Raw genomic sequence first — 27453 nt, forward strand, 5'->3', positions numbered from 1 at the left:
ATGTGTACATTTCTGTGTTTAGTTTAATGAAGGGTCCATCGTCTTCTTTGCAAGAAAAGGCTACGAAGTTACAAGAAAATCAATGGAAGAAAAAAGATGGAATTCTGTGTTTCTAACCAGAAAACTTATAGATGTGGAAGAGAGACTAAGGAAAGTTACTCGTCATTACAAGTTACTTGGTCATCAACATATATATATATATATGTATATATTATTGGCCCTTGTTTTATTTTCTATTTTTTGATTGATTGGGAGAGAAGTGAATAAATAAAGACTTACAACCCAAGCAAAAGAGAAGACCTTGTAGTTGTAGACTTAGTGGATGATAGATACACATCACACTATGTTATGTAATGACAGTGAATTTGGTACGAGACTCTTTCCTCTCTAAAATTATTATTACCACTTGCATTGTTCTGGTAAGTGGAAAAATCAATATTGCCCCATTACAAATATGTTTTGCCAATTTATGTCTCATTTTAATTTTCTGAATGGAAGTAGTAGTCGTATAATAGTCAAGTTACACTTACCAAAGTCGTCCCATTGTGAACAATTTAACATATCATGCGGGTGTGAATACGGCCTTGTTTGGTCATGCAATATTGCCAACATTAGTCAATAGACCTTCAATTTTCAAAAGAAACACAGAGGGCTTGGGGGTTGATTTTATATTGGAGGTTAAAATCAGGCATAGTGGGGACCTTCTTTTTGAGATAGGAATTCTTTTAATGAGATACAATTTAATATTCTTTTCTCACAAATCAAATTACACTAAAACTAAATCATGTATCGTATACAAGATTTGGAGGAACTCATGACACTATGTTATCGATATCCCTAAGGGTAAGTATTTGAATTTTTAGTTCCAATTCGAAAATTGGAATTTTTTGAAAAGCTTAATAGTTTAAATTTATGACATTTCTAGTCTTTGTGTCACACACGAGTGTCTATGATGAACCACACTAATTTTTAATAGATCATAAATATTAGCAATATTGTGTTGAAATTGAAATTAAATTATTTTGTTTCCTTCAAAATTTCTTAGGACATTTCTTTCATTTATCTTTCTATTCTATTTGATCGACCGAACAAGGTCTCGAATTTATGTGTGAAGTATATATAAATTGGCTTTGAAAAATTAGCTTTTGAATGAAAAAAAATCCATTAAAAAATGAAATATAAGAATAATGATATTTTATAAATAATCTTTTTGTCCTTATTTTTGTTTAATAGATGTGTATTTTAATTTAAATATAAAAATAATGATATATGTATAACAATACTTTGTGCAATAGTAGAAAAAAAATAAAAATTCTACTAATGTGGTAACCACATTATTATTTATGATAAATAATAATAATAATAATAATAATAATTTAAAACAAACAAAAATAATAAAATATAATAATAGATATGAAAAGAGGAAATACTATCAAACGATCCCTAATGCTTATACAAGAATTATTGACGAAAAAAATATTTCATCTTATTTATTGCTTTTTTCGATTTTATTTTCATTCTTTATCCAATTTTATATATATATATATATATATATAATCTAATATTTATTCATTTTAAATTAAATATTTATTTTTATTGCATAATTATTATTTTCATAATAACAGTATAACACCGCGTCTAACTTCATTAGTGGCTAAAGCCACAAGCAATACATTATTAGCAAGACACTATACTCATGCATGCATTACACATGACACGTTAAATTTAATTCCCTTTAATCAACTATTTATATTTTTCTTCACAACATGTCATGCAAATCTACGTGCATTGAGGATTCTCCCACTGCACTATTTCTCTCATTTGCTTTTCCATCTCTTTCGTCTCTTTCCACAGTGCATTCATGCAGAACGCCGCCGCGCCCAAACACAACGTTTCTTCTCCGGCCAAATTCCGCCGCCGGAGAAGAAATTCCGACCTCCCACTCCATTCTGGCCATCGGATCACACGGCAAGATTTGCCTGCACATTCTCCCATCTCCAAATCTGCGTTCATTCTCCTTTTCTCATACTCACTTTCTACTGTTGCAACTGATTCTACCAAACTAACCTCCTCCAAACACATTACTTCACGACCAATAGCCTCTTTGAACACCTTCAGATCAGTTTCTGTGCTCTCGAAGTCACGCTCGAGCGGCGTCAGCGCGAGGTTCATGAACTGCAAGAAATCTGCGGCTTTAGCCAATGACGATCTGATTGTGCGGTAGGATGCAACGTTGAGAGGCAAGAACCAGAAGTTGGGCTCCGACTCGGCTTCTTCTATGGATTTCGCAAGCTCGTTGATTTGGGATTTTATCCTCTTGATCCCATCATCGACGCTGCAATCTCTGGAGGAGTCGAGGGTTGAAGTGATCGTTTCGTGCAAAACATGGAAGCACTTCGAGAGCTGGGCTTTGGCTAGGACAGCAGCCCGGGTGGGCTGCACCAGGACATCCACCATTATCGAGCATGATAATCCGATGAAGGTTTCGACTATCCTGGCGATGGCGAAGTCACTCGGTTCTCCAAAGTTCTTCCTTCCAAGAATCAGAACTCCCCCTATAACTGCGCACACTCCACCTGCCTGCCCGTACATTCGGCTCTGGCGCAAGAAGCTGCAAAAGATGAACCATGGAAGCAGAGATATGAACCTTAGATTAGCATACTTTTCGAAGATGAAGCACCCGAGCACTCCATACACAGTTCCGAGAACCGTCCCTTGAGCCTTGATATTCGCCACTTTGAACGTCGCCTCTCTGGAAGATGCGAGGCTCACCGCAACTGGAAGCCCCGACCAGTATCCATTTTCCTTGCTGTAAATCAGGCCAAACAGCACGGCAAATCCTAATGAAAGAGAGCTTTTCAGAGCCATCATTAGTCTTCTCTTGTTAATCTTAATCCCCGCGCCGTTGCTTGATACCATTGATAAGAGCCAGCATTTCTTCTCCTGCGAGTCATTCGGGACTTGTTTTGAAGGATTAGCTACCGGACTAATAGCCTCTGATTTTGAATGAAGAAGGTGTTTCAAGCAGAATAAGAAGAACATAGAGGGCAGATCTTTGGAGCCTATAATGGAGAAGGTCTTTGTGTCGAACGCTTGGAGGAACTTCTTGTCGTCATTGCATGTGTCTTCTGACTGAGGATGAATCGAGTTTCCCAGGGCCATAACTTTCACTTGCTTCAAAACTTCTTCCTGTAAATTGTTCAAATCCTTTTTAAGCTCAGAATTGAGTATCCCAACCGGAAATTCGGAGCAACTCTCGAGTGCAGTTTTCATTCCTCCCAATATTGTCTCAAGGCCAAGCAATGCTGCTTCTGGATTCTTCTGATTATAGGACTTCAAAAACCTGACTGGAATTCTCTCCCACTTTATGCTTTCCTGGACATGATTTCAATTGTGAAGCCATTAGTGTTTTGTCAAAAAAGATTGTGAATTTACTTCACCAACATGTGTGTGAATGTATATATATGTAGGAGTATCATGTTCTGACCTGCTTGGATTTAATGCTTTTGAGAAGTTTATTTCCTGTGTTACTCAAAGATTTGGCTTGGGAGATTAATCCCTTTGCCAGCGCCATGTCTTCTGCAGTGTATGCCTTTATGTACAGTGTTAGTCTTTCAGAAGCATTCTCAATGCATAGCTTGCAATTCTCTTTCACCTGCAATCCACAAAAAGTAAAATTTCCGATGTCAGTGCGCTATTGTGTAATCACTCCAACAATTAAACACAACTTATGTCATAATCAGACATTTGTTTAAATCAATTCTTTAAGCTCAAAATGGGGCCTTGCCGGTGTAAATAAATACATGCATGCAAATTCCATGCACAAATCTTAGCCAAAAATGTTGATGCTATTAAACAGATTGTTCATACATTTGTCCTTTCTTACCTCATAGCAGGCCATGTTTGGATACGGAAACAGCATGGCCAGAACACACGCAGCTGCCCCTAAGGCGGTGCTAGCCGCGATATGAACTGGATGCATAATGGGGTGAGTATCAGCACCTCCAGCGTACCCTACAACATAAACAAGAACAATTTGGCCAAGGGCAATCCGTTTCAAGACCAAGTGAGTGTTCACTGGCAGCACCACCACAAAAGTGCTCACAGCCACCACTGCTGCAGTGGTGGTTGTTGTGAGTTGGGCTGGTCCTATCAGCCATAGTGCAAGGATGGCAGGGCAAACGCCCTGCATCGTGGCATACAGTGCCAGCCAGCAGCCGCAAAAAGTGTCCCCTAATGAGGCATCAATTACTATAAGAATGGATGTCACATATGAGAATGCGGGGAATGCCACATAGTTGGTTATGAACTTGGGGCCAAAGAGAGTGGTTACACCTATTATGGTGCATGCCATGGCAGTCCGAAAGGCGGATGCCAGGCAGCGCCGCCACATAGCGCTAGCACGGCCATGGGGTTGTGGACTGCCTGCTGCCATTCTTGTGATGTTTTTTTCCAGTGTGTACAAACACTAAAGATGAAATGCAGGAAGATTTATGCAAATTCTTGATGGAGAAAAGGGGGGTTTTGTTAAGTCAATTTGTGATCTTTGGTGAGGACAAAAGGCCAGATTATGGCAATATATAATAATGCAAGAAGTTCGTTAAAGCAGAGGGTTGATTCTTTATTGCACAGGGGATTTTTGCAGTAATTTTTGACAATGCATCAGAACTTGCATATGAGTGGAATATATAGAATGTGTACGTACATATGAGGGTTTCATTGGTGGAGCATGTGATATAAGGTGGATAATTTAATTAGGCCAATGGGGGATATATAATATATACGTACAGAAAATGTACTTAACACCCTCATCTACCCACTTAGCCTTGGCTGGCTAACATTGTGGGATCCCACGTCATAAAGTTTTTCTATATTAGATTAAAGTCCTTAACATAACTTATCTCTTTTCCTAAATCGTGCAGATAAATTGTCCCTTAAGTTCTCTAATTTGGGTGTGATATAGTTAAGTGTTTATGACTGGGATAAGTGAAGATGACCAATAAGAATGATAAAAAAAGGCAAATGGGAAATAGCAAACATGGATGAAAGCTGTAATAACTATCATTAAAGATCAGACGTGTGTGTAAAGAAACAAATATAGAAAGCTGTAAGTGGACATTCAGTATCATCCTAGCTACAGAAACAGGAGCTTATCAAAACAGCAGCTTATCTGAAGTGTGTTAATCAATTCCTTTTAGGCATATTCTAATCAGGTCAGAAACCCGTCTACCTACACCTCAAATTTGAATCTGTCTGTCTTTCAAATGTTCAGTTAACACAGACGCCAATAAATCATTAATACACATTGAATAGTACTCAGATGGAAGGATAAACATCAAACTGATTACTGAATGTGTTCAAGCAATGCTCAATTATGGTGAAATCCGTCAAGACTCAATTCCTCAGCTACAAGATCCGTAGACAACCTTGAAATAGCTAGGACAACTTATTTTCCAAGCATGTTTAGACAGGTTAGTTATGTACATTTCTTCCCTTTCAACCCTGCACTTTCATGTCCCCATGCATTACCTTAGGTACAACAGTTATAATGCATAGCAGCCTAAACAAATTAGCATATATTTCATTCATATTCACTGCTCCAATGGTGATTTTTCATTAGAAAAGCAATCTGATACATGAAGAGCAAAAGAAAAGGCCTGAAATACCACAATGATGGGGGTAAATATGATATCCACTAAAAGCTAAAGATGAGGCTTCACTAACAACTACAAATAAGGAATATGCACATAATTTAATACATGACGGTGTCAATTTACACTTCATCTATTTCCCAATATGGATATGATATATACATATTCAAGGTTCCATAACTATATTTGACTACTGTTTCATGTGATCACCAAGGATAATGGTGCTGTAATCAGATTTCAAAGAAATTAGCTTATTAGGATTGGTATGAATAAATAACATGACTCTTGATTTTATATGTCACTGATGCCATAAATCCATCATGTTAACAGTTTTCATATAACAACAAGTGAAACCAGTGATTTTCAGAAGTTGTTAATGCCACTGTTTTATTTACGAAGAGCCCATAGAGAGACAAAAGTTTAAACCCCACCATAAAGAATGGGAAAAAATAAAGAATATGTGGTGCCTCTGCTTTCTGCGCTGTCAGAGTCCATTTTCTAGCATGAAGCAGACATGAAAATATGGTTTTATTTCATCATATCATGATTAAGGATGATGATATGTGCAATTTAGGACGCCCCAATTCCAAGACACACTTCGAAGTTTCTATCGTCACTTCACTATACCTAACTTTGATGTGGATCCAACTACAATTAAAGCAAGATGGAACAAACTAAAAATTATACTGACCTCCTCAATTACTACAACCTTTTTCCATACCACGACTTCAACACATTTCCTTAATGATGTCCTCTCTGCTATTTCTTCAGATCTCGAAAGGTCACAAAGACAAGCATGCATGTTTAGGCATGCGCCAAATGGAGCGGCGCCATAAAGAATATTTATGACAAGATGGATCCCCAAAACCCTCTAGTGATTGATACTGGTACTTTGCCGTAAGGTAGCCACAAGAATGCTAGTGGGCTCTGATTCAGAATTCTGCATTCAAAAATGGAGGGTGATTAGTAAATGCAGATGAAAGTCATAATGATCTAAACTTGACTAAGCAAAAATCGGGTCCTTGTTTTGGGAGTGCTTGAGCATCAATGAGTAATTGATCTAAACACGGACAATGTATGTGAATTTCATAATAATCTTAAACTCTAGGGGAAATAATTACAGGATATAGCATCTGGCATTCATCTCTATCAAGTATCAACTCTACAATATAGACATGACAAAGACTGTTCACCATAACATTCCACTGGTAATAAAAAGAAATATTGCAGGCACCAAATCCATATCAAGACAAACCCGGATTTGGGATCCAGGAAAGCAATCATGAACACTTGTAATTATGGACATGTAGAAGCAGACAATTCATTCAGTTTCCTATCCACGTCTATCATCCTCGTACAATGATTGCAGTGGCATTCAAGATCCACGAAACTTATGACACGTATCTGACCTCCGATAAAAGTTTCCCAACATATTGAAACCTTCACTATGAACAATGCATATGATATCTATATTATAATATATATATAAATATATATATACATAACACTAACTGATGAATCAAAAGTAACAGTGTACTTTCGAATGCATACAAATTTAGCTCTCTGATAATCAGAATCGAGAAAGATCCTCAGTTACTCACAATACACTACTCTTATCAATAATTTAACCAGAAGCCCTACGATCATTTTGAGGTTTCCACAATTATTATCGGCAATACTGACTACCGTTTGACGGAGCATAAACATTCTTCTTTAAGTATCGGAATTCTTTTCCCCATTTTTCTGCGAGGAGGTCCGCCGGAGTTCCGACGGTTGTTCCGGCCATCGTCGCCCCGCCAGTCCGAATAATCCTAGCGGGTCTAACTTGGGAAGAATGTACGGGCCACAAATAAGTTGGACTCATACTGAAATTGGGCTAAGATACCATAAGTTGGGGCTTACACTGCAAGGCCCAATATAAATAGGTAGATTTTCGGCCCATTAAAGAAAAACTATAAGTTGCTGTAAAATAAAAATGATTAATTTACATATTATTATTATCAACATCATTATTATTATAATATTCTTTATATATTTGTAAGAACACTATAGACACTGCTTCTGAAAAAGCCATATACATTATTCGAATTATATAACTCTATTTGAATAACATATATCGATTTAATATATACTTGCACCATTTTAATTTTTTTTACTATATAACAAAATTCTATTTTTATAAAAATACTATGAACCCCACCCAAAGCTGCATTATACTAATATTTTTATTCACTTATTTTGTCATGACTAACAGATTATTCAATCCAGAAAACAAACATAAAATCCAACAACAGTAAGTCGCAACAAAATTTAAGAAGAACACGTTCCCCTGCCCGGACCAATCACAGATACTTGACCATGCCCCGCCCCTCCACGCTGAGTTTCGTTGCCTGTAGCTGCTTCCGCTTCGGTGCTTTCAATTGCTGCAACTTTTTGTTCATCTGTAAACATAAATATTGCAAAGGAAATCGTCGAATCAATTGCCGCAACACAATTTAGCCCAACTTAAGGCATGGCCATCAAAGGACATAAACTAAACCACCCACCTTTGCGCGGCGCTGGTCTTGTGCCATCTGTTTAGCTCTGGCCTTAATTGCTTCCGGGTCGACCTTGGATTGAGGACGAACCACAAAGTCCATCGACATAGCTTCTGGCCTTGAGGCATGCTGCCTGGAAGATGACTGGCCAGATTTCGAGCTCCTGGAAATTTAGCCAATGGATATGAAAATTTAGCAAGATAGTTCATAAAAATAAATTAAGTATGCAAGATGAGGAAATCTTACTGTGAATATCCAGCTAAATCAAGGTCATCATCTCGAGATGACATTCCAGCCCCTTTATTCATTGCCCTGTAGTAAGTAAACATATTCTCAGTCTCAATATACAGTACAGATTAATTTCTCAAAAGATAATCAAGCAGTTTCAACTCTCAGAATTCTGAACATACTTTTTAGCAGAAGGCCTCTTCAAAGGCCTTTCTTCCTCAAAATTCTTCATATCTTCGAACCTGGTGCTCTTATTGAAGATGGGTCGACTCTGTATAAAAAAACATGATGAGTATAAAGTGATAAATATGGAGCAATTGTAACAAAATCTGAATCTTCATATCTCCAAATGCAGACAATTCAGACACAATTAAACATATTAAGTGCTGAATCTAAAAGAAAATGGAAATAATGGCTAATTAATGTACCCATTTATCAACCAATTCCTTAGCAAGTTTGCGATTGCTGGTAGTTTCCTCCTCTGATTTTGACAAGAACATAATCACCTGCCACCAATTGTAACTCAATTATAAAAGAGAGTATTCCAATTGCTACATAAATATTGAAAGAAACAAAAAAAGATAATGTTCACATGACCACTGCAACATTAAGAAACTTTTACCTTTCCGAGGCCACTCTTCTTCAACTGTTCTCTACGATCATATTGCTCTAGATCAATGGGAAACTGCAGCACCGACAGAATCAATCAATTTCCATATAACAAATAAATGTCGTATAAATTAAACCCATGAAAGGATGTGCTATCTATACGTCACTCAAGATCTGCAAAACTGCAGCTCGGACGTTTATGTTTGGCAAGCTTCCATCTGGTAGGGGTTCAAGCCAATTCTTTAGCAAAGTTAAAACTCCATGATCTAGAAATTCTTGCTGAAGTTGTTTTCTGTACAGAAAGCAATATTTGTAAGAAAATTAAGAAAGAAGATATCAACCGCTGAAATGTAAAATGGAAGAGAAGAGGCAGAACAAGAAACTGACTTGGAAAGCACATCAGTTAGAAGAGACAGTTTCCTCAACTTGCTTATAGCAGGTCTACCCTGCCGATTCAGCTCCGCATCTTCTTCTGCTACAACTTCCAATTCTGCCATCACATTTTCTACAAGAAGTGCAATTTCTGCTGCACTTTTTTCATTTTTCTTCTTCCGCTTGCCCACCTTGAACAGCTCTTTGATTTCTTCATCTTCTTCACCCTCTTCCGCCTGCAGTATTACAGCATGAAACAGGATAAGCAATTATTTTCCTAACAATCAAAGGTATTCAAAAAAAAAAGGATGAGTAAATCCCAATAACCCCTCAAAATCTCAGTTCCAGCCAAAAAAAACATTAATATGATACTCCACATGAAAAATCAGAAGGAAAAAACAAACCTTCTTCTTTGATTGAGAGCTCATCTTAAACTATAGTATTACTTTTATCGGAGAAAGCGAGGAAAGGCGAAGATGGAGAAACACAGAAAAAATAGATGAAGAGACAAGAGTTTAGTGTACAGAGGAAAAAAGTGACAGAAATAAAGAAAACTTAGAATACAATAAAGCAAATGAAATCAATGCTGAGCTACAACAGCGTCGGTTCCTACACACAACCAGGCTTTCAAGGTTCTCACTTCAAGCGCGTGAGTGTGAACACACACGCGCGGGCGTGAAGGACGAGGGGGACAGGTGAACTAAATGTAATAGAGTTGAAGACGTAAGCTAAATGACCACATCATTTATAACCTTATATTAGAAGTGTCACTAGAACATTAAACACTATTTCATAATAGTTGGAGACTCAACTATCATCCTAATTAGTATCTTCACATGATACCCTAAGTGGCTGAATTTTGTGTTACTCAATATTCAGTGTTCTAATAACATAAAAAAATGAGGGGAAACATAGATACAAGGACTGGATTTTGGTTGCAAATCTTTTATTAGAAAAACAAAGCCATAGATTCACAATTTTTTAATGGTAAAAACAAAGCAAAAAAACGTCAATTTTGAGGTAAATAAATGTCAATGGGGAATGCACAAAGTAACGCCCTAAAATTCCTACTCATAGTCCACAATAACAGATTCCATACGCATAAGTTCAGCTTAAAACATTAGGGTTGGCGGGTTTTGTCCACAGAAATAACGGGTGTAAAAACATCAAACATGTGACTGTACAAGTTGCAGTTTGACATGCAAAGATAAGGAACTGCCACTCTGGTGAGTACACATACTAGATTTCAGTAATGCTCGGGATCTGACTAGCATGTGGAAGCAAATCACACAATCAAAGATGTTTTAACATAGATTTTCATAAATTAAAATTTACAGGACATGTGGGTGCATAGCCAGAATGCAACACTAGCTTGGAGATGGCATGGCTTAAAATAAATAAATTCTCTAGGACAGTTAAATTACGCAAACAAAATATAGATAGAACAGGAACAGATTGACATAGAGATGAGCCAGATAAAAACAAACACAAGATATCAATTAAGATCTAGTTAGCTTCTTAATAGAATAAAATTAATTAATATAATGGTGTTAACAACTTGACATAATTTCAAAATTGTACATCTCGTGTTTAAAATAGTGCCACAAGTCCAAAGGCAACATAATTTATGGTGCTCATAAATGGTTTGCTTTACAGCTTTATAATGGCAAAGACGAATAACACTTGTAGCGATTGCCACTTATAACATTTGGATGGAAGTTTATATCTTCTCCAACAAAGGAGATCTAGTTTCAAAATTCCAATGCGGTTATTTAACACCCATAAAAATTCAAATGCAGCTAGCCATGAATCAAAAATAGAGGGAAGCAAAATAATGACAGTTCAAGAATAGAAGGTTATAAAAAGTTATTACAACAAAGTGTATTTGTCTAGAGTGTTTTACTGTATTTAAAATACAAAGGAATCTTTAATAGATATAATCCAAACCTGGGGAGCACGACTTGGTGAATGTTCATTGTCACTTCCATACCGATTGGCAGGATCCACACCACTATCATCTATGAAGTTGTCATCATCAACAGTCCGAACACCGTCTTGATCATCCTATATAATTTTGAGCTGAATCAACCACCAGTGTGCCATTTGAATTTTAAGAAACAGCAAGCAATGAAACATTCACTTGACTAATCAATTATTTTGTGGCAGAAATCATATTTAAAATTAAATTAAAGAAACATGCATCATGTGGTAAGCACCATATTTCTTTGAAACATGTTAGCACCTCCAAAGACTTGTGTCAGGCTGTCAGCACCACTCAGATGGAAACAAGCAAACATACTGATGGCAAATTGAAAGCTCATTGTAAGTTTAAATTACTCAGACTGATCAACATATATGACAATTAATAGCCACAGTAGTTGTTGGAATGCGCATATACACACACACTCGCGCCCACACACACACATATTTATCAAAGAGTGTAGGGACACCCACCCTCAGCATCAACCTCTTCCTTTGAATCGATTTAGAGATTATTTAAGAAAAATTAAATACAACCTTTACCCACATTCAAAAAGTTTATTAAGTCAGGTCAAAGATTTTATCAAGAAGTTCGAGGGAAACAAAAGGCAAACCCCTCAAATTTTGCCAAATTCACTAAAACAACCAGAACCGACAAAACTAAACAGATTAATGTGCAAAAGCAATTAAATCGATGTGTATAAAGAATTGACAGTACATATGTGCAAACCAACTCAGAATATGTACCCAACCCCCTAAATTTTACAAAATACAAAAAAGTCCACCAGTTCTGGATAACACTGTAGAAAATCAGCTCAACAATTTTATCAAGTTCAATGAATTCCTACCTTAATTACACACCACCAAAACTCAATGACTTCACTTCAATAGACATATAACAAACATGAAGTGAATTTCCATGTTGCAATACAAAACATATTGAAGAAAATAAAATAAAGGCACTCCAAACCTCTGAATGACCACCCGCTATGGTATCCCACATCTCCTTCATCTCTGGATCCGCTTCACGATTCCTCGTTGTAGAACCTCCATTTTTCCTCAACTTTAACTTCTTCTCCCCTTTCTCTCCCTTACTCCTCTTCTCAATACCGTTCCTCTTCTCCCCTCTCTCCCTTTTCTTATTTCCTCCATCTGAATAATTCTCTCTCACTACTCCACCAATGTTATCTCTATCATCAACCTCATTATCATCCAATCCATAATCCACTGGACCTGGATCTTCAAGGGGCGCGGATTTTTTTATCAACCTCTTCCGGGGCTTTGCCTTCAAATCATCGTACACTGGAGTTGGCGACCGCTCCCGGTGATTGTACATGGTATCATCTTCATCGTCCAAGAGATGGTGCCGAGGCTCATCCCGATCAGATTGGAAATCGTCATCGAAGTCCATCAACGGCTCTCCATCTTCATCTCGGTTCCTAAACGCACACGTACACGAATCAATAAAATAAAAACACCAATTCAAGATCTGCAAAACCTACTAAATTCAACAACCACCCTTTCCCAGGGAATACCACGCAACGCAATTACCCAACAAAAGACACAAAAACCCTAATTCTATAAATGTCCTTGAATTCACCACGCAAAATTGCTGAGATTTGATACAAGAAACCCTAATTATGCGATTCCCAAATTGGGACATGACACTTACGGATCGTTTTCGTAACCCATGATCGATTAGCGAAATTACTCCCAGCCGAGCACCTTCGAAACAGCGATTCAGGACGAACGGTGTTCCTCAAGCTTCACCGAAAACAAAAACAGAAGCAAAGGAACAATCCAGGACGAAAGGAGAACAAGAGAGACAGTGCGCGAGCGATATTTTTTTGAAGAGAGGCGCGGGTGTGCATAAAATGAGAGAGGGAGAGGGAGAGGGAAACGAGAGCTTTGTTATTTGGCTAAATTATACTCTTTCCAATTGTTTTTACCATTTTTTTATCTCATTTTAAAATATTCTATCTTTTTTAAAAAATATATATATAATAATATCAAAATACATTTAATTTTTATTTAAATTATAAATATTATATTCATATAATTAATTAAATAAAAAAATATTAAAATCTTTTACGATTTTATTACTTTAAATCTATCACAAAATTCCATAAAATCTCTTTCAAAATAATATTAAAATTTTTTACGAATTTATTATTTTAAATCTATCACAAAATTCCATAAAGTCTCTTTCAAAATGAACAGAGAGAGTGTATTACCTTTTCAAAAAAGTATATTACCCATGTATAAAATTTACAAAATATTATATTTCTTTCGCTTAATTTGTCTTTCCTTTATTTTTTTTCATATTATTGATTTTTTTTAATATAATTATACACTTTGATTATATTTTAAAATTTTTAGTTTTTTAATTTTAATTAAATTATTTAATTATTTTTAATTTTTAATTATAATTATTTTTATTTTACAATAATTATTTTTTATTAATATAATTTTTTATTATTTATTAATTATACTTTATTTAAATTTTTGTATTTAAAATAATTATTTTGACTTATTTAAGTAAAATTCTTGTATTCATATAAAATTTGAATATATCATAAAAGATGTCAAATATTATAATAAAAATTATATAACAATTTATTTTTAAAAAAATTATAAAATAAATTATTAATCGATTATTTATTTATTTAGTATATTATAAAATCATATTGAATATATTTAGCTCTTTTAATTATATAAAACTTAAATAATTATATTTATATTTAAAACAAAAAATAACAGAAAAAAAAATTATGCAAATTTTATATAACATAAAATTTCACAAAATAAATAAAAAACAGAGCGTATATATAATTAACAAAAAAATTTCAAAACAGTGTTCTTAAAAAATTAATATGCTACCTCTACTAATTTTTTATATCTTTTAAAAAATTATCATTTTAAATTATTTGATAGAAGAAGCAAAAATTTATATCCGAAACCCACCTATGTCCGTCGCTGTATGGCCCATATATTTAATCCAAATCTTTTTAAGGTGTGTTTGCTTGGATTTGAATTTTGAATTTTGAATTGAAATTTGAATGATAAAAATTTTGAATTTAAATAATTTATGATTTAAAATCCAATCCTCAAACAAACAAATCCTCAATAATTTTGATGAAATATTTTATAAAAAAAAATCAAAAAATATAAATTTAAGTGGTCAAAAAGAAACAATCCTTAATAAACTAATGCAACACCCATAAATTTCATATAATAATAATAAAAATAATAAATTAAAAAAAAAAAAAAAAAAAAAAGAAAAAAAGAAAGCTGCTTAAGATAAATATATACTCCGTATACTCACTAAAAAGCCCAAATATTAGTGAAAGCCCTAATGAAAGCCCAAATCTAATAAACCTACCCGTGAGCTCAATTGCTCAAGTTACTCTTTATGCGACAACACGACATATTGATTGCGACGTGGCTAAATCTCAGGCGTTGGATATTACACGATTTACATCCAATCACAACTGCTTCAAATCCACGGTGGACACCACATCGGCTTCCACTTCGCTCTTTCAATTTTCTCTCCGTTCAAATTCTGGCGACAACGCGTCGGCGATCTGACAAAGAAGGAGCTCATTTGCCATTTCGATATAGTTTGGCTTATTTGGATTCTCAATTTGTTACGGACAGCGTTTAAAATTTGGTGAAATTGTGTTGCTGTGTGTTTTTTCTTTTTTCTGGTTGCCGTTTTTCTTTTGGAGCCGTATTATATATAAACTTCAGTTTAGATTCTCGTTGATAGTTAAATAAGAAGTGAGGTTCGACCTTTGTGTTGCTGAGCTGGACCAATGGTTCGGTTTTGCTGAGTTAGGACTCTGTTTTTTGTTTGTGGTAATTTTGCAGATTCACTTAAGTGCCATTAATCTTTGTCGTGCTTGTGCTTCAGATATGGTTGAAGGTTTTGAATGCTCTGGCTTTGTTGATGTGATTATTGATGAATACTCTGCTGTGTCTTTATGCTGGAAGTTTACTATGACTTTATATATAGTTGGGGATTTAATGTATGACCATTGAATTGAATAGCATGCAAAATAAAAATAAAAATAAAAATGAGGATTTTGGTGTTTTTCATTGTAGCCAGGTGCGTCCGTAAATTTTCTTTTGTTCACCATTTTTCTAAATGATTGTTTTTTGAATACATGTCTGTAACAGGATGGCTAGAGTGTTATATGGGTATTAGGCGGTAGGTTTCTTCATCACAAGATGGGAAGCAGTGAAGTAGATAAATCCTCCAAGGAGGAAAAAGAAGTTAAGGAGCCAAAAAATCATACTACACAGGTGATACTCCATGTGAACTGTAGTACTTAGTTACAGTTCAAGTTTCTAGTAAAGAATCGAAGTGTATAAATTATCAGTAAATAGATATTTTACAGTGCTTTTATTTAGCAGAGTTTAAGATATGTCTACTCTTCATTACATCACTTCCTGCTTGGATTTAGCTTAATCGAAGTTTTGCAGTGTTAGAAATGGTGCTTAAGTTTTGGCTTCTTGTATTTATCAAATCTATTCCAAACATATGGTCAAATTGAATATCAGCAGCTGTTAGTAACTTGAAGTGATGTATCCTTTTCGTAATTTCAGGAGCAGGCTTCAACTGCTTCTGGCTCAGTTGCGCCTGATTGGTCTGTATTTCAGGTTGATATTATTCAAAGTTTAGTATTTTCTTGATTGATTTTTATATCTGTAATTATATGGCTCCATTGTTTATTCTGTAAGGCATATTCTCCTATGCCTCCGCCTGGATTTTTGGCTTCAAGTCCGCAAACGCATCCCTACATGTGGGGAGTTCAGGTATTCAATTTATGTTTTTGTTTGTTTTCAAGCATTATTTGACTATTAGAACATGGACCACTCAAATTATGTAGAAAAAATATTTTAGTATAAAATATGGTCAGAACATGGCAACTTATAGAGTTGGATTGTTGCCACTTACGGAGTTAGATTGTACTGAGTTAGTACCAATATTGCACGTGTGTATGTGATTAAATGTTGTTAAATTTGGAAGGAATTGGAAGTTATTCCAGGGAATATGTATGTTTCTATCAGTGTCAAACTATTTAAAAACTCAGGGATTTTGTTCATATTTTGTTTTGGTTCAGAGGAATGGCTTGATTCCAAGAACATGGTGACAAATACAGTAGTCATGTCCTCTGTGCCATCTAAAAAGCCTAAGGCTATTCTGTTTTTCACAAGAGTTCTGAAAATTCTACTCATGGTTATTTCCATTTAAAACTTGTAAACTGAGGTAGCTATGGATCTGCTGTATCTTAGTCAGAATTCAGTCAATTCTACACTTAATTATTCACTGTTAGAAACTTGTCTTTCATGCACATAGCAGTCATCCTTCACTTTCCTGCGATTTGCTTCATTTGATTTCTTTCTCTGATTCCAAGCAAGAGGAGTAGTTTCATTCACTAGTTATTAAGAAATAGCACCTGATAAGATGTGCTGATGTGATGGTCCTGGTCCTGTATAAGTCATTTCATTTTTCAGTGATTGCACTCACCTTCTATTTTTTATTGGTTCTCTTTGCTGTACTCATGGCAGCAATTTATTCCACCACCTCCATATGTTTCCATGTACCCTCATGCTGGCATGTATGCACATCCTCCAACTATGGCTCCGGTATGTTCTTAGTTTTATTGGTTGCATTGATAAGAAAATGCCATACATGGCTAACCTTTTCTCTTTTTTGTCAATAAACTTATTTAGGGGCCTTATCCTTTTAGCCCTTTGCCCGTCCCCTCTCCTAACGGTATTGCTGAAACCTCTGTGAGTCAGTGTAGTATTTGTTGCACTTCTCTTCCTATGTATTTATAATTTAATGCATGTAACCTGTTGATAATCTTCATGCATAATCAGAAACATTTTCTTGATATGCATATAGGGAAACACTCCTGGTGCGGAGGTGGATGGCAAGTCTTCTGAGGCTAAAGGAAAGCTGCCGATTAAAAGGTCCAGGGGAAGTTTGGGCAGTTTAAATATGCTTACTGGGAAGAATAATGAAGATGGTAAAACATCAGGTGGCCATGAAAATGGTGTCCGTTCTAAAAGGTATTGAAATATGAGGAACTGAAAAAGTGAGTTGACACTTCTACTGGTAATTCTATGGATGCTTTCCGGTGGACAATTTTACCCCAATTCTCATTTAACCAAGAGCCTAGAAAATGACTTCAATGTGAAATATTTATCTTCTCTCAGTTATTTTTTTATATGTACTTTTTGTCATTGCTAATTATAATCCTTTCAAGGACTAACTTTTCATATGTTCCCTTAACATTTTTTGCTCCTTTATTCATCTTCACTTTCCGTGCTGCTTTTACTTTGGAGTTTATTAAGTGTATTTTGAACTTCTTTTAGTTACTATAATTTGTATGTTAAACTTTTAAAACACACAAACATATATATATATATATAGACAGAGATCTAATGTAGGGTTTTTTTTGTTTTTTTCTTTTAATAATTAAATTTGCAGTTCTGAGAGTGTGAGTAAAGGTTCAAGTGAAGGAAGTGATGCAAATTTCCAAACTGTAAGCAATCATCTATTTTGTGCAAGTGGATGTGTGCTTGACAAAGATTGGACACATAGGATTTGAAACTGACGGGAGATATAGCTCATTTTCCATGCATGTTCTTTTTTACTAACATTTGTGGCCTGTAAAATTGTCAATACAAGTCTTTGTATTTTCCTTTTGCTAAAGATCAAAATTAAGATGAGTTTATTATAATCATAATAATATTAATAATGAATGTATTGCGCTAATTCTATGTATATATTCACTTATTCTAACAATCTTACAGGAGTCCCAAGGGAAGTCTGATGGCCAGCCCGATTCAGGTTAAGGTCTAGGAATTATACTCATAATCCAATCTCAGGCTGCTTGCTGCACTCTGTTTTGACTCTTTTATGGTATTTTTTGTTATAAAAGAACCATCTCAAAATGGAGGTGCTGTTCACATTTCCGAAAATGGTGGACCTAATATGGCTGGTGTAATGGTAAGTCAATCAATGGGAATCATGCCTATGCCGGTGGGGACAGTGAGTGGTGTCCCTGGCCCTGCTACTAACTTAAATATTGGAATGGACTACTGGAATGCTACCCCAACATCTGCTATTCCTGCAATGCGGGGGAAGGTGTCAGCTAGTTTGGTTACGGGAGGGATTGGGCATCCTGGTTCACGAGACAACATGCAGTCACAGCACTGGGTTCAGGTTTCCCATTGTTTATTTTCATTATCTATATGAATGCTTCATTTAAATTTTTTCTTTTGGTTGAAAAGAAATGTGTGTTAGGCTGCCATATAAATTATATACTGTTTTGAATTGGTTTCTTCACTATTTTTTAATGCTATTTGTTTTTGGTAAAGACTCGTGTGATGATACAGAGTTTCTTGTGACTCATGACGTTCCATCCTCCACCTGGCTTACTTTTATAAGCAACTATTTCACTTGTTGATGAAACATTCTGTCTGTAATGATTGTTGCAATTAGTTCCATGTTCTATGACTTCAATAAAGAATTAGAGAGGTGTTTTGCTGTTTCCTGTTCTACATTATTTAGAATAGTTGGGAAACTTTTACATACCACAATGACTTAGTGAATTAATTTGCCATTTGTGATATCACCAGCACATTTGCCGCTTACAGTGTCAGTTTGGTCTTGCTCACCTTCATCTGTTTAGTGATGAACTCATGGTCTTCTTCACCAAGTGAAGAGGCCTGAAAAGCCGACTTTATATCATTGACTTTGGTCCCTCGTGTATATAATTTGAACATTTGAAACACCACTCTGTTAGATATTGGCAATCTAGAAGAGAAGTATTTATGGAGCTGAAGTGAACTTTACATATTGTAGACAGCTGACACGTGTAAAGTGTTGATGCTTGCAATAGCCTTGCATTGACAAAAGACATTAAGGGGATTGAAGTCTTACTATGTTATAAGTTTGAATGCTGGGGTTGTCAACAATTACTAGAACATACTTGTACCCGTTGGGGACTGCCTACTAATCCTTCTGTCATTGTTGTTTGCTATTGTCAATATGGTCAAGCAATAGTCAAATATTGTTACCATGCATGATCTGATTTCACTATGACCTTTTGTTTGAAAAGTAAATCAATTGATTCTGTTTATCTATTCATAGACCTTCACTTCCTGTATATTTCCTTTTTGTTTTAGGATGAAAGGGAGCTCAAAAAACAGAGAAGGAAGCAATCAAACAGGGAATCTGCCCGAAGGTCCAGACAACGCAAGCAGGTAACCTGTCATTGTTTACCTTCCTTTTAGCAATAGTGTTGATTTATCTCCTTTCATATATATATATGTATATATATAATGGTCCTGAATTTTGATTGTTTCTGCATATGGGATCCAGGCAGAAGGTGAAGAACTAACTCAGCGTGCTGATGCTTTGAAAGAGGAAAATGCATCTCTCAGGGCAGAACTGGATCGTGTAAAGAGTCAAATCGAGGAAGTTCGTGCTGAGAATGCATCTTTGAAGGTATTAATGATATTCATCTAATACTTTCAGAAATTTAGCTTATACTTTTTAAGAAAGTGCTATGCACGTATCTTCACCCCATCGGTTTCTACTCGTGAGAACCGAACCACCAAAGATCTTTCTATTCAGAAGTGAGTGAATTTTGCTTTCCAGGGTAAACTTGGAGAGCTTACTGGTCAAGAAGATCCAAAATGCAGTAGTGATGACCAACACTGACTGAGGATACTCAATAATTCGATTCGACTCAGCAGGTCATGCTCAACCTAACATCTAGCGACACAGAACGCCCACTATCTATATCGTACGCTGTTGAATCTAATCGTATCTTAACATTTGTTACACCGTCTGTCAATTCTCTCGTCGGTCAATCTTTTGTGGTCTGGGAATCCAGATGGTCCAGCCATAGAGATAGAGTAATATATGTTCATGATTACTTGCCATCCTGTTAGAATGGCAATGCTTTTATTTTAACAATGTCTAAGTTAGTGAATCGAGAAGGGACTATTATTACTATGTTAGAGGACAAAAGAACATAACATGTAGGATCTTGTCGATTTAGTACACTGGTCCATAGGTAAACCTAGTAACACTTCAAATCATTTCACCTGAGGCCGTCATCGGGTGCAACTGCAGCATCCGATAAAACAATAACACAAACTAACTGAACAACCAATGTGTATCGCAGCTAGCAGTCCTTACCATAACTTATTAGACATTATTTTACAAGAAACTTCTTTCTGTTCAAATCTTTGCTACAACAGAGGCTATTCCGTACAATCCAGCCACAAGAATGGCAGAGGTGATTGTAGTCTTTGTAGGCATTCTTCCTTTATCCCTTCTCAAAACCATGGCTTCGATGAACGGCAATCCATTCGCCACTGCAAAGAAAGCAATGAATATTTGCACAAAGAAGCCATCCAAGCTCGATCCATCCTTCGAGACGAGCACCAATCCACTAAACAAAGCTATTGAGTTCAGGATGGCTGCCATTGCCAATGGCACGAACATTGGCGATGGAGCTCCAAACTCGAAGATCCCTTGATCGTATCTCTTGTTTTGTTCGTTGTCGACCACTTTGCTCGTTACGTTGAATCCATGCGTAGCCATGCCTAAGTGCTTGGCCATGTATTCAATCAATCCAAATACATGTGATGAAAGATTCCTTATGATCCACATTCTTTGGTCACTCCACCATCGTATAAGTGTTCCTCGTGTTAGTAAGAAATCTGCACAATCTTGTCCGTATGCTCCAAGGAACAAAAAAGCATACAAAAGAAACCATCGCTCGTGAATCTGGATAGCAATGAATTGTGAGGTAGAATCCATGCTAAGCTGATACTATTAGATCAAATCATTCAAAGTTTTGAGGTGAAATTATACCTTGGGGAAGATGGGAATTCCTTGCAGAAGAGTTAGTGATGGAAGAAAGGCATAAACAGTGACAGGGAAAGAGTGGATAGGCCAAAATGCATAGTGTGCATAGCTTTGGCTCATCAAAAAGCCCATGGACCTTATTCCGTAGGTTAATGGGCCAAACTTGGAGAAAGCCACTTCTAGAAGCCCGACAGCCCACCTCTTGCTCTGGCTCAATGCATCATTAAGAGATATCGGTACATCGCCCAAAAAAGCGGGCCTAGTTGGATCACAGAATATGGACTGCCATCCCTCGCATTGCAGGCGATAGCCTGTGTAATAATCTTCGACCAACGACCCATATCGGAAGCCCATCTACATTTTTTTTTCACGATTAAACTATCTATTCAATCTTAGACAACAAAAAAATTTAAAAAAAAAAAAAAAAAGAAGGGAAATCTACTTTACCTTAGAACCCCAATTGGTTTGGTCCTCATAATCACACCGGGCCACTTGATGGGCCAGATTAAAAACCTCTGGACTATTAATGGGCTTGTCTACAATGTTATCTGGGCCAAGCTCCATGATTTCCGGCCCAATATATGATAACGGGCCTCCGAAGAACACACGGCGGCAGAAAAAGCAGCCGGTGCCAACGTAATTGGGCCCTTTAAGGCCGTCCATACCGGCAGGGTTAGTAAGGAACAAACGCTTGTGCTCGGAGGCATAAATATCGGCGGTGTTGAGCCCGTGATATCGTTGAGGAAACTGGACGTAGCCGGAATTGGGCTTACAGGACTTATCGGGCAAGTAGCACAAGGTCCTTTGGGCCGTTAATGGGTCATTGGAATACATGTCGCAGTCCAATGTTAGGATAATTGGTGAATTGGTCATGCACGCCGAAACCCGTAGCTAACAAAGTTGGGAAAAAATCAGGTAATGATGGAATGAATTTTGCATGAATTAGGTAAGATATTTACGTAAGTGAAATGAAAATTAACATAACTTACAAGAGTATTGAGAGCTCCTGCCTTGAAATGGTGTGGTGTGGTGCTGCTCTTCTCTCGAGAGACGTAGACGAGGTTGGGCATGCTCCCGCCTCTAATGTCTCTATCTTTTTTGGAATCTAACAATACCTAGATTGAGACAAATAATATGCTATAATTTATGTTAATATAATATAAATACTGGATAGTTTGATTTATGGATTTGTGTGTTGTGAGATACCTGAATGATGGAGGGATGGTTGTGGCGGGTGAAGTCTTTAGCACGGAAGTGTTGGAGAATATGAAGTGCATCATCGGTGCTGCTAACTTTGCCCCTCTCCACTGCACTCTCCACCTTCAATTTCATGCTCTCGTACATCATCTGCAGTATGTTGCTTTTGGATTAGTATTAATAAATGACTCATATATGCAGACTGTAGTGTAGTGTAGTGCATAACTACTCTATTATTTTTAATTCATTCATTCTTACTACAGTTCAGTCCAGATTATGAAAGTCAGATTTGCACAGAGGACACCACAGTGGTCACTTCAAATATATCAAGAAAGATAACTCTAGGCCATGTTGTTGTCGCTAGGGAGTAGGGCCAAGGATTGTGACGTCGGGGTTGTTTTATTTGTTTCTCTCACCCCAAAACGTCGCCGTTTTATGGTGCCGTACGGCATTTTCTGCTAGGGAGGAGCCACCGGGTACCGGGGTCCAGGACCTCGCCAGAGATCCTTGGTTTGTGGAATGAAGGCAAATTCTATCATTCTGACAATATCTCCTCAATCATACCCTGTCGTTCAATCCTGACCGTTGAAATTGAAGAGTGGAAGTATCGCAATACTATCTCGTTTTGTCTCCTAATTTCATCTAATTAAGCTAAAAACCAAACTAAAGAAAAGGAACTTATCTGTTGCCATGGAAGTAAGGATTGATGGAATTGGAAAGTTGGAATATAGGTATACCTTGATCTCCTGAGTGTCGGCAGTGATGGTGTAATTTGAGCTGAAATAAGCTTCAGGACATCTGTCAGTGATGTTATTCTCATTGCAGAACGGCAGCCAGACCTTACCGAACTCCGCAGCCTCCACGAACGCAAACATCGTCAATTCCGATCCGCCGTCGTCCGATACGTACACCGACAGCTTCTCCGCCGGGTAGTCATACGCCATGACCGAAAGCGCCGTGTTAACCACGCCGATTGGCGGTTCCTTGTACGGATCCGCCGTGCATATGAATATGTCCATGCTCGGGAAATCGCTCCGGTCCAGAACCTTCGCGAGATTCTCCGGAAACGCTCGCCGCTCCGCCGGATTCATACGGAACGACTGTGACGTCGACCACATGTAGGCCAGGATAGCGTCGGAGATGAAGAGGAGGAAGGTCGCGGCGAAGGAGAGTAGTGTGGGAGAGTGGAGGAGCGCGTGGATGTGGCGGTAGAGGAGGCACGCTATCGCCGACACGTAAACCGCCGCATAGATACGGTTGAGGTGACGTCGTCGGAGGTAGCGCAGAGAGTGAAGCGGCGGTTGTCCGGCGGCGGTTTTCATTCTGCTGAATTGGCCGCTCCTCTTTGGTTTGGCACTCGCTGCAAACAACGTGACGGACAAACCAAAATATTTATAGATAAAATCACACAGTAACATTTATATAGAACTATCTTGTTGTAATAATTAATTCATTGATTAAAATTTTTTTTAAAAAATCTAATAAAATATTTATTTTTTTATTTTTATATTATATTAAAATCTTATTTATATTTAAAATATTAAATCAATATATATTTACATTGCATCAAAATAATTACTTTTATTTAAAATATTACTATTTTATACAAACTTAAAAATCCAAATCACACAAATAATTTGTATTATTTTTGTTCTTACCTGTATCTTTGTTTACTCATTAATATTTTCACATAAATAAATATATCTTACATTAATATTTTATATAAAATATTATATTCCTCAGTTATACCTTAAAACGTATATATTGTATTTTTTTATAAGATTTTTCCGTTGTACCAAATAAATCAGAGGTCTCTGAGTTTGAATCTAATAATTTAAAAATTAGGCCAATAAAATAAATCGCATTAGACGAATCATATACTCCCTCCGTCTTATTCATTTGCTTTTTTCACGTAATTTTAAAAATATTAGTATTATATTGGGATATAGTATGAATAAAATAGAAATAACTAAAATAAACTTTATTAGTATGTGTGATATAAAAGTAATGACATTTGTGTAATATAGTGTAAGTTATAAGGGTATTTGTAATATTAGATAAATAGACTAAAATAAAAAATGAATATTTTGTTATAGGACGGAGAGAGTATAACAAATAAAATCAAATAATGTGGAGGGATAAACTCTTTAGCTAAACTTAATAGTTTGCAACCGAAACAAATGCTTAATAATTTTGTTTGTTTGGAAATTGAATTTTAAGTAATAAAAACTTTGAAGCATAGATATTCGACTTGATCTTTAAAAATAATAATAAATAATAAAGTTTTAAAGAAATCTCTACACAAACAGAACTTAAAATAGTAAATAAATCGCTAGCCGAATAGAATGTTTATACCACAAAGAAACTCAATTTTCAGTATATAATGGCGCGCGTGACACGACACATGCAGTTATTGACTTGACTCCAATAATTGAAGAAGATTTACGGGGAAGAAAAATTGCATATTCCATACGCAGCTCAGCTGCAAGTGGCCTACACAATACAAATAATCCATCAATATCAACATATATATATATATAGATATACATGAAATTCAAATGCAGGCACTAGCTAGAACTAATGAACCAATAAATAGACGGTATTGCATTATGGAAAAAGACAGGTGAATTTTCAAAACACGTAGTCCTCTGTCGCACATAATTTGTCCCTATTTTTTATTTTCATTCGTCCCACATAACTTGTCATTTATATTTTTGAAAATATAATTATGCACTTTAATCGCATTTTAAATTTTAAATTTTATAATTTTCTTAATTTTAATTAAACTATTTACTTATCTTAATCTTAATTTATAATTATTTTTACTAATATACTTCATAATTACTTATTAATTATATTTTACCTAAATTTTCGTGTCTACAGTAATACACTCATGGGACGGAAGGAGTATACACTCATGGGACGGAAGTAGTATATAAATGTTGCTCATCTCATGATCATGCTTTACCAACATTAATTCGAACAATATCTTTTACAAAAATAAAAATAAAAATAAAAATTCAGTGGATCCAAAACACAATGGTGCCAATCTGATGCTGGGTAGATAGGGCTAGGAGACAAGCTGGATCCGGTCTTCAAAATTAGTATATGATTTTTTTAATGTAAAAAATAATAAAAATATGATTTTTTTTTTATTATTTTGTCATTCTCTATTTTTCAATTATTTTTTATCTTATAATGTAAATAATAATAATTTTTTTTTTAATTTTGTTGATTTATATTTTTAAATTTTAATTTTTTTTAGTAGAAATTATATAATTTTATTAAATTTTTTAAAATATATTTCTAAAAATTTAATTTGTAGCTATTTATTCCATTTTCTTTGATTATCGTATTGGAAAAAAAAAATAATGAATTGACATTTTATCCCTAAATTCCGTCACTGGGTACATCAATTGAATTCCATTTACCTTACTAGAGAAATAAACAAATGAAATTAGGGTGTGTTTGTTTGGAGATTTGGATTTTGTGTTGGGATTTGAATAATATAAATTTTGAATTTAAATAATTGTATGATGTGATATAAATAATTGTTGATGTGATGTTTTGAATGTAAAATTAATTTTTAATATAATATAAAAAATACAAAATAAGTATTTAATTTGATATTTAAAAAAAAATAAAAATGAATTTTGTATTTAAAATTCAATCCCCAAACAAACACACCCTTGGTAACTCTTATTACTAGCACGTGGAGCGAGTCTGGGCGTAAGTCTGTCGGGTCGGGGACTTGGGCTAAATTTGGGTTCATACTTTATAGCTACAGAGTATAGACTGGGCTTGTACCTCGGTCACATTGGGTCATAACTAACTATGGGCCCATTATCTCTGTCTAAGCAAAATATCCTAAAATTAAAATATGCGATCTGAACTGAATTAAATTTTGGTTGAAATTGTCAAATTGAACATTTTATAAAATTTAAATTCATTCGATATGGTAAAAATTTAATATATTAATATATTTTATTATATATTTAATATTTTAATAAAAATATAAATTTTTAAGAAAATATAAATTTCAAACTTACTAATTATATATTAATATACTTATTTTTATTTATTATATTTATTTAAAACTCTAATAAATAGAATTTTAAAAATAAAATTTCTTAATTTTTTAGATTTCAGTTATTTTGGTTCGGTTAAAAAAATGAAAATTTGAATTTTTTTGAATTTGTCCGAATTCAAATGGAAATTTCAAATACTCACTCCTACGTAGCCGAAATTTAAAAGTGACGTAAAAAAAAAAAAATAGATCCAAAAAAGTAACATACATAATTTAGGAATAAACTATTACGAATCATAACTATTTAATATAAGAATTTTTTCATCATTGGACATCATACTTCTTTATTCACAATATAATTTTTTCTTATTTCATTTCAACAAAAATAAAATCAAATAATAGATATACATTTATATATTAATCAAAATTATTTATCTTGAAATTAAAATATTTATATTATTATATATTAAAAATATAGTATAATAGTACAAAATTGCAATGTACAGTAGAACGCCTTGACTCCCATCCAATTTCAGAGTTCTATTGGATTGGTTATGCCTATTCTCTTACTGGGCCCAAAAAATGGCCCATCATTAGCGCACAAAGCCATCTAAAACCTATTTTTCAAAACTAGCATCATTTTTTATAATAAATATTTTACAGTTTTTATTAATTAATACTGCCTCCATTTCACATACTATATACATATTAATTGTTGTTTTTGTTTTTCCGCGTCTCATATTATTTTCATTTTTTTTAAAAAAAATAATTACATATTTTAATTTAATTTTAAATTTTTAAATTTAATTTTTTTAAAATTTTAATTAAATTAATTAGTTATTTTAATTTTAATTTATAATTATTTATATTATAAAATAATTATTTTTATTAATATATTTTTAATTATATATTAATTATATTTATGCTAAATTGTCATATTTATAGTGACCC

General features: G+C 35.0%; 4 protein-coding genes across 10 annotated transcripts; 1 reads left to right on the top strand and 3 right to left on the bottom strand.

Moving 5' to 3' along the window:
• Positions 1-1605: 1605 nt before the first annotated feature.
• LOC127265775 (uncharacterized) lies at positions 1606-7460 on the bottom strand. Of its 5 annotated transcripts, none has more exons than XM_051295764.1 (4): positions 7338-7460; positions 6343-6591; positions 3488-3655; positions 1606-3375 (listed from the first exon to the last, which is right to left on the bottom strand). In XM_051295764.1, the coding sequence occupies exons 2-4, from the start codon at positions 6451-6453 to the stop codon at positions 1780-1782; spliced, it is 1875 nt and encodes a 624-aa protein (XP_051151721.1). In that variant the 5' UTR covers positions 6454-6591; positions 7338-7460; the 3' UTR covers positions 1606-1779. The 5 variants fall into 5 exon arrangements, with proteins under 5 accessions (XP_051151721.1, XP_051151723.1, XP_051151722.1 ...); XM_051295766.1 differs by having other exon boundaries at positions 7335-7460; XM_051295765.1 differs by having other exon boundaries at positions 7253-7460.
• Positions 7461-7858: 398 nt separating this feature from the next.
• Positions 7859-13280, bottom strand: LOC127265721 (protein IWS1 homolog 1). Its single transcript, XM_051295678.1, has 11 exons — positions 13050-13280; positions 12348-12816; positions 11345-11461; positions 9413-9633; positions 9188-9317; positions 9039-9101; positions 8845-8922; positions 8599-8687; positions 8435-8500; positions 8198-8351; positions 7859-8092 (listed from the first exon to the last, which is right to left on the bottom strand). The coding sequence occupies exons 1-11, from the start codon at positions 13067-13069 to the stop codon at positions 7994-7996; spliced, it is 1506 nt and encodes a 501-aa protein (XP_051151635.1). The 5' UTR covers positions 13070-13280; the 3' UTR covers positions 7859-7993.
• Positions 13281-14879: 1599 nt separating this feature from the next.
• Positions 14880-20323, top strand: LOC127265483 (bZIP transcription factor 16-like). Of its 3 annotated transcripts, none has more exons than XM_051295291.1 (13): positions 14880-15047; positions 15557-15682; positions 15986-16039; positions 16121-16195; positions 16952-17029; positions 17117-17176; positions 17292-17458; positions 17880-17934; positions 18206-18242; positions 18334-18617; positions 19583-19660; positions 19779-19904; positions 20058-20323. In XM_051295291.1, exons 2-13 carry the CDS (start codon positions 15608-15610, stop codon positions 20118-20120), a joined length of 1152 nt encoding a protein of 383 aa, XP_051151248.1. In that variant the 5' UTR covers positions 14880-15047; positions 15557-15607; the 3' UTR covers positions 20121-20323. The 3 variants fall into 3 exon arrangements, with proteins under 3 accessions (XP_051151248.1, XP_051151249.1, XP_051151250.1); XM_051295292.1 differs by having other exon boundaries at positions 14883-15235; XM_051295293.1 differs by having other exon boundaries at positions 14883-15063.
• A 96-nt stretch (positions 20324-20419) lies between these two features.
• LOC127265482 (cellulose synthase-like protein G3) lies at positions 20420-23861 on the bottom strand. The gene is made up of 6 exons (XM_051295290.1): positions 23213-23861; positions 22485-22625; positions 22268-22393; positions 21726-22169; positions 21285-21632; positions 20420-21197 (listed from the first exon to the last, which is right to left on the bottom strand). The coding sequence occupies exons 1-6, from the start codon at positions 23795-23797 to the stop codon at positions 20646-20648; spliced, it is 2196 nt and encodes a 731-aa protein (XP_051151247.1). The 5' UTR covers positions 23798-23861; the 3' UTR covers positions 20420-20645.
• Between the last annotated feature and the right edge of the window lie 3592 nt (positions 23862-27453).

Source organism: Andrographis paniculata, unplaced genomic scaffold, assembly GCF_009805555.1.
Source record: "Andrographis paniculata isolate CXL003 unplaced genomic scaffold, ASM980555v1 Contig73END, whole genome shotgun sequence".
Lineage (NCBI taxonomy): Eukaryota > Viridiplantae > Streptophyta > Magnoliopsida > Lamiales > Acanthaceae > Andrographis > Andrographis paniculata.